General features: G+C 37.5%; 1 protein-coding gene across 1 annotated transcript in view; it reads right to left on the minus strand.

Annotated features, from left to right (window-relative positions):
• ppat (phosphoribosyl pyrophosphate amidotransferase) overlaps positions 1 to 8,046 on the minus strand; it is a 33,215-nt gene that overhangs the window by 9,509 nt on the left and 15,660 nt on the right. The window contains exons 3-4 of the mRNA XM_057840671.1: positions 2,848 to 2,914; positions 2,186 to 2,392 (exon numbers count right to left, since the gene is read on the minus strand). Of these exons, the coding sequence (XP_057696654.1) occupies positions 2,186 to 2,392; positions 2,848 to 2,914 (274 nt within the window). The remainder of the gene's footprint in view (positions 1 to 2,185; positions 2,393 to 2,847; positions 2,915 to 8,046) is intronic.

Raw genomic sequence — 8,046 nt, forward strand, 5'->3', positions numbered from 1 at the left:
TTAATTGTGGTTATTTGTCAGCCCAAAACCCTCTAAGTATATCTTAAATGCATCTTGCCGGATATAAAATGACTACTACATAGTCTGTGGTGATTTTTTGGTGCCCAGTTTTCACGTCGAATTGCTGCCGTCCATTTCGCTCTCCTCTTTGGATCCCTCGGAATACGGTAAAACTTCAAGTCTCTCCTTCCATCTTCTCTGTTAGTGCAACCAACAGCCACACACGCCTTCACCATTTTGATTATTAATGTTAAGGAGCAGAAAAACACGCCGTAAATAGGAGGAATGTACGTAGCCGTAACAGGTTAACACTATGTTTTGACGGACAATTGGGCGGTACCATTCAGGAGAGCGGAGTTGTGGCGTCACTTGGGTAGGGTCTATTGTTCTTATCCATAATTGTTTAATTATCAAATAATAATTAAACTACCAGGACATCACGATGATATGCAAACAAGTGATAGTTTAAGAGGATGCTCGCTATACTAAAGCTAATGCTAACAAGAATGCTATGCTAACGCTACAAGTTACATTTAAAGTGAAGATCACTCAGTAAACACCTTAAAAGGCTAAAGCAACATTGTATATTCTCTCAAGCTTCCTGTAGCAGCCTGCCTTCAAGTTGCTGCGGGGTCCTTTCGGGGTCCTACCGTCAAGTCAGCGGCGGCCACAGTTGCCCACACAGATGCCTGATTTAAATCCTTTTTTAAATCCGCCTGTTTTTTTGTAAATCAGACGATTTCTTTTGTTGATCGGCCAATGTTGGAATAACGTCCATATATCTGCCCAGTGACATATCGGTCGACCGCTATTTAAAGACTACTAAGCCAATTTAAACGAAACTTTTTAACAACATGAGGTGATTAGTTTTCCAGATTTGGATTTCAACAATGGTTCACGAGATTTTTTTCATAACATGATACTCTCCTCTGTAATTGTAAATCAGACTTTTTTGGTATAAGATTCATGACTTTGAAATGATGAAATTTTTTCTTCCGATTTTCCAAATTCTTTGGAAGTTTGGAAAGAAAAAAAAAATCTTGACTTTTGCCAATGAACTCAGTTAATCCTGAAAAAAATCTTTCCTCACAATAATTCTTTAAAATATAGATCACAATTTTTCTTTTTTTTTTTTTCTTTCTTGTTAAAATAATTTTTTTTCTTATAAAATGACTTTTTTTTTTTTTTACCGTTTTAAGGTGCTGGACCAGACCTTGATCATTTGCACCCCAGTGGAAAATGTTATTCAATAAAGTGAAAAGACAGTTTTTCAGAAGTGTAATAGTAGAGAAAAATGTACGTAAGAGCCAAAATTTCCTGAGAGTAGACAAATAGCCAATGGCAGTAATTTTTTTCAAATGTAATTCCGATTATTTTCATATCTCAGTCACAGATTCTCCTGCTTACTCCTCACATATTGGCTACCCTCTGGAGTATGCATGGCTGTTGGAGAAACAATCTTTAATAGACCTATATGAAGCCTGATTCACTTAGGTCCCAGGCAGAGGCAGATTGCAGAGGTACAGAAACTACAAAGAATATGTGTCTATTTTTCAAGCTACTTTTTACCTGTTTCGAGTATCAACACTTATGCTCTACACACGTGGTATCTGTGCTCTCAAGTCTTTTTTTTGTTGTTTTGTTAGTTTTTAAAAATTATTTTCTTGATTACCAGATGTCTAAAGAACATGCAATTTGCATTTGTGTGGCATGACTAACATGTTTGTTGCACAGTGGAGGCACTAAACAGCATCATATTCTGTGTTTAAAAATCATTTATCAGACGTCCAATAAATATACCATTTGTATACTTAAATACTTTGTGCAACCTCTTTCTCACATGAGTTCATTTATACTTGGCGTTGTCTCTTCCTTTAAGCTATGACTTACATAATAACTAATGTTAAGTAAAATTAATTGTGAATTACATATTGTCTTATTGTATTATCTTTTGTCCAAGAGTGGTCTTAACACTGTATATTTCTGCACCTAATACAGTATAAAAAATAAGTATAAAATGCCAAAGTCCTCCAACTGTTCTTGAGCATAATTTTGATCATAGTGGGAGTGGCCATTAATAACAAAACCTAGTCATATATTTGTGGTGTGTATATTTGAAGACAATCCAATCCATTTAAAAAGTATCATGTCAAAATCTGTGCTCTACACTTTGAAGACGACTGGCCTTTTTTCGCAGAGCATGCGCGTTGACCAGCTCTCCGTTGTGTGCCACCGCTATCTTGCCGTGCAGGGTGTCCACCACAAAGGGTTGGCAATTCTGCAGCTCCGACATGCCAGTGGTGGAGTAGCGCGTGTGACAGATGCCCAGGTTGCCGTAACGCAGTTTGAGGAGTGCCTCAGGGGAGAAAGCGCTGTTAACCAAGCCCATTCCCTGAAAGAAAAAAAAAAAAAAAAAAAAAAAAAAAAAAAAAGGGGGGGGGGGGGATATGCGATCAATAGTAGTTCAGATGTTGAGGCATTGAATTTTTTTGTAGTTTAACCTTTGATAGGGCACTCATTTAATCCATTGGCTGCCATTGACAGCGTTACAGCTAGTCCAATTTATTTTGACTTTTAAAGGCATCCCAGTCATAACGGATGGGCTGTTTACTGCCGTCAATGGGACTGAAACATGGGAATTTGCAGCCAGTCCCCGCAGTTTAAATGAATATCATTGTCAATGGCGGGCAATGAGTTAGATACTATTTAAACTTTAAAACTTAATTCAGGTTCGTTCAATTTGTTTTTATCAAAATTTTATCAATTAAAATTTTATTTATTCATAATTATTTAAATATAATGACTAACTCATTCACTGCCATTGACTGTGAAAGTTTTTTTTGTTACCTTGAGGGTTGTGTATGTCGGTGGACTGGCTCCATCACTTGTGACGACCCCAGCACTTTCTTGACCTCTGAAGAGACACAATTAGGCCTGTCACAATTAAAGTTGCACCGATACCGATACCAGTATCGGCAGGGGGCGCCGATCCGGCCCGAATTGGTGGTATCGGTATGGACGAGTACCAACATTTAGGGCGCCGATACCATTTACTGGCATCACTTGGACGCAAATGTACTGTCCTCCCCCCGTGAGCTAACTTCCCAAATCCCGATGCATGACATTTGTATGTCTTGCTCTCAAAATTACCGAACGAAATTATCACCTTTGTTTTCAATATTAAGGATGTAAACTACAACGAATATCCGCGATGTTACGCTGCTCATCTAACATGGCATTCACAAATGATTAGCATGCGTAAGCTAACGACTGTTGCTGTAGTGCCGATGGGATCAGAAAGGTTAAGACCGTGGGAGACTAAGCAAACTCATGGTGTCATGATGAAAAATGACTGGCAAAATAAGAGCGGCGTACTTCAAACTCGTTCTGCTTTATGAATGTCGAATATCATATGCTGGTGTTGTGCAGTAATGAGCAGAAGTGACTTCTGTGGCCAGAAAACACTCTAGCGGCGCAGCGCGCACACTAGATATCATCAAAAAGCAACCTAGATGTCCTATGTTAGATCCCATGCCAACTCTCGAGCGCACACACTAGATATCATCAAATAGAAACCCAGATGTGCTACATTAGATCCCATGCCATTAGCTGCGTGAGCCCAGAGCGACACGTAGTCCATATACTACATTGATGAATTAGAAACCGCCATGACTGAATGGAAGTTAAGCAGGCCAAATCAATCCATACCAGTGACTATAGATTATGCTGCAAATACTGTTAATTCAGTACATGTTACAGATGGACTCGGACCACAAATAGGATGTTTTGCTTATATGGTAAATATAGCTGCTAAGAGAGCTGCAGCAATCAACAGTGTGCCCCACTTTACAAACAGTAAAGATTGTTCTCAGCACTTATATACAAAATTTCTACAGCTCAGTAAGAAGTAAGCACATAAATATTATGCACTAAAATGCTTGTTTATATGATGGCACTGTTATTTTTGCTTGTTAGCAAATAAAAAAATAAATAAATAAAATGAATAATAATAATAACAGTTGTATTTTCTGTTTCAGAGCATTAAATGTATTGAATTGTATCGAAAATCGTACCGAACCGTGACTTAACTGTATTGTTGCTTCCCTTATACGTACATATATATATATGTTTTTTTTTTTTTTTTTTTTTTGCAAACAGAGTGGTATCGGAATGGTATCGGTATTGGCAGATACTGCACAGCCAGGTATCTGTATCGGGCCCAAAAATGGTATCGGTGCAACACTAGTCACAATACGTTTTTTTTTTTTTTCTTTTCTTTTCCCCCAAAGCTATATATTTTTTCCCTGCTGGCATAATATTACCACATTTTAGTTAAAATTATATACATATTAATTAATCATCACAGAAACAATTTGTTTACTGGCAGAGGGGAAAGTAGAGAACAAGGCCCTAGAAATTAAGGTTGATGAAACAATTTATCACGACCTAAAAAAAATTGCTGGCAATTTTATGGATGATTAGTCACTAAAATAAAACTATGTTTGGCTGTTTTACATATCTGACGATAGTTCGATATATGTAGTAATTACTGTGACAGACCGAGACACAATCACACGTGTGACTTGTCAATTAAAAAAAATGTATATATACACATGTATATATGTATATATTTGGTTGTTTTGTAATGCCAGCAAAGATGGGTACAAAAGTTATCAATATCTCATTCACTGCAATCCCAGGTCACAGAGTACCGTATTTTTAGGACTATAAGTCGCACCTGAGTATAAGTCGCACAGTCCCAAAAATGTGCAATGAAGAGGAAAAAAAAAAACATAAATCGCACCGGAGTATAAGTCACATTTTTGAGGGAAATTTACTTGATAAAATCCAACACATTGAACATATATGTCATCTTGAAAGGCAATCTAAAATAAAAATAAAATAGAGAACAACATGCTGAATAGTACAGTATGATAATGTTACATGATGCATGAACAACGAAATGCGAACGTTGCCGGTATGTTAACGTGGCCATACCTATTAACTGTTATTCAGATAACTATAGCATAAAGAACATGCGGACAAGTTTACCAAACCATCAGTGTTACTCCAAAACAACAAAATAACATGTAAAATGATATAATAATGTGTAATAATTTCATACATAAGAACATATAAGTCTCACCCCCAGCCAAACTATGGAAAAAACTGCGACTTATACTCCGAAAAATACGGTATGTGTAGTTGTAGTTAGTAAAACGGGAAAATTGATATTGAAAACACCTATTTAATGGCAATAGATGACCAATCCATTTCAACAGGGAGAGTTGGAAGCGATCGAATGATCACAGTTGAAATGGATTGGATGTCTTTTGCCGTCAATGGCAGCCAAAGAATAGCGTGAAGTCAAAATAGATTTAAGAAACAAAATAAAAGGATAAAATTCACACAGAAAAATACATACGGGCCACATTTATTTAAATTTGTCTTTTTTCTTCTTTTTCACACTTATTACAACTTGCTTTAATTTTTTTATTATAATTATTAATGTTAATTTAATCCGAATAAAATGTATTGTTAATTACTGGTCCTTTTGTTGTCGGCATTTTTTAAATTATTTATTACTATTTAAATTGTTTATATATATGTATATATACACACACACACACATATATAGACTACTGCTGTTACAATACAAAGATTTTCAGCTCTACATCGATACTCAATACCATTTTCGATACAACATAAATAAAAATCCGAAAATTAAATTTTCAGTAAAATCTTTGTACCATTGACAATGACTGACGTCCAATCGTGTGGCATCCAATCATCCGTCTGCTGTGAACTGAAATGAGTTTGTCTCTAGTAGACATCCAATCCATTTGAAGTGGGAGGGATGGCAGGAAAACATTTGATGTTTTCACGTCAATAAAGCGTTGTAAATAAGCGCTCCCGTCAGGGGGGACATTTCACGCGGGGCAGCTATTTTTCGGCACACACCGGCCCATTGTCGATCAAGTTTCATTTTACAATCGTGACAATGGTGATGCTCAGCTGACCAAATGTCGGCTTATATTAGTACCAGTGACGATTTTGGGTACCGGACTCCTCATCGTGACATAAACTGGAGTATGATTGGAAATTTTGTGGTCTCGGGACGAGCTCTGACGTACGGGACGGGACCGGACGGGAGGAAACATCGGTTTGGGCATCAAATATGGATCTGACGACTGGATCGACCGAAGCTTTTCCAAATACAGTGGTACCTCTACATACGATCGCTTCGACACACGAACTTTTCGACATCCGACGTAAAATTTGACTCGCCATTTGTTTCTACATCCGACGACATGCTCGAAATACGACGACAATGGCAGCACCGCAAACGAATGCACGGCGGATTTTCTTGTGTGACAAATCAACACGTTTCAGAAAAGGTTGGTACAGGTGGTGAAACAAGGAAAAAGTTGAAGCTTACCTTCTAAATGAAGATGCAAATGACAGAAAAATATGAGCGTAGGGTGGGCATCCGTGAAATGGCTCAACAATACATCTCCACTTTCCTCCTCCGACCATCGTTCGCCAGTCTTTATAAGTTAAGCTGACAATTCTTATTGTGGTAACATCTCCAGAGAAATCGCCAGCTTCGCCACGTTTTCATCATTTCTTTCACAACTTATTCAACACAGAACGCCTGCTGTCTGCCGCAATTGACGATGTTCTCAAGAAAGCATTGAAAGCGAAAGTAAACTTTCACCCGCTCCCCTCCCTCTTTGTCACGTCAGCGCCGCGGTGCCTTCAGGTACAGAAAAAAACGTCCGCCTTATTAGAACCCGTTTCGTTACACTATTACAGGAATTATTATTATTATTATTATATTATTAATCCGATTTTTAGTTATTATTTTTTTGTTTTGCTATATGTAATTGCCATTTGTAATAGTACCAGCAGTATTTTTTAAGGATTTAGTGCAGGTTTTTGGGCTGTGGAACGAATTAATGGAATTATAATGTATTCCTATGGGAAAATCCTGCTCGACATACGACCATTTCGACTTACAAACAAGCTCCTGGAACGGATTAACTTCGTATGTAGAGGTACCACTGTAACTGCATTTATGCAACTCATCCAATGAGTTTACAGCGTCTGAAAGCACCGGGGCTTCCATAATTTGCAAGTGAATCCACCTTTAGAAACTACGATCATTGACAACACGGACACACAATGACGGACAATATGGCGGCACAATACAGCGATCACGTGATTGTGTGACGTTGGTGATTGGGGTCCATAGTCACATGATCTGTTTGAAAAATAATTTGGACCCATTATGAAATACTTTGAAGGATTCTTGTTCATTACGTTCATTTTTGTTGTTTGTTTTAATGCTTTACAACTTTTATAGACAACATTTTAATGGCTATATTTAATGGTCTTAATTTTAAAGGGGAAGTTCAGAATTTTTTACATTAGGCTTAATCTTTGAGTTAGCCGGGTTTAATTAGTCGTTGGAGTTGATTTGAACAAATTCTGTGCAGTTATATGTTGGTTTCAGGGCTGCGGCGTGTCTAAGCTAGCGCGAGTCAATGGTGGTTGAAATCAACTCCTTCAACTACTTCAACCCCCGCTAACTCGAATCTTAAGCCTTATGTGAAAAATTCAGTTACATGCGATGACATTTTTCTTTTGTCATTCTTATGTTGAGGCCGCAAAGGGAGAAAAAAAAGGTAAAAAGTAACTGATAAATTACTTTTAAAGTAACTTAGCTACTTTGATAATAAAGTAATTAGTAAAGTAACTAGATTACTTTTTTGAGGCGTAAGCAGTAATTAGATTACTTTTTCAAGTGATGTGTGACAACAGTGCCCACGGGCTGAATTTGGCCCGTTTTTAGGCCCCTTCATATATACTGGACTGTCTCAGAAAATTAGAATACACAATATTCTAATTTTCTGAGACAGTCCTGTACATTAATCCACCATTTAAAGCAGGGGTGTCCAAACTTTTTGCAAAGGGGACCAGATTTGGTGTGGTAAAAATGTGGGGGGCCGACCTTGGCTGACGTCCTTTACATAGAACAATATA

The sequence above is a fragment of the Corythoichthys intestinalis genome, chromosome 7 (assembly GCF_030265065.1).
Source record: "Corythoichthys intestinalis isolate RoL2023-P3 chromosome 7, ASM3026506v1, whole genome shotgun sequence".
Lineage (NCBI taxonomy): Eukaryota > Metazoa > Chordata > Actinopteri > Syngnathiformes > Syngnathidae > Corythoichthys > Corythoichthys intestinalis.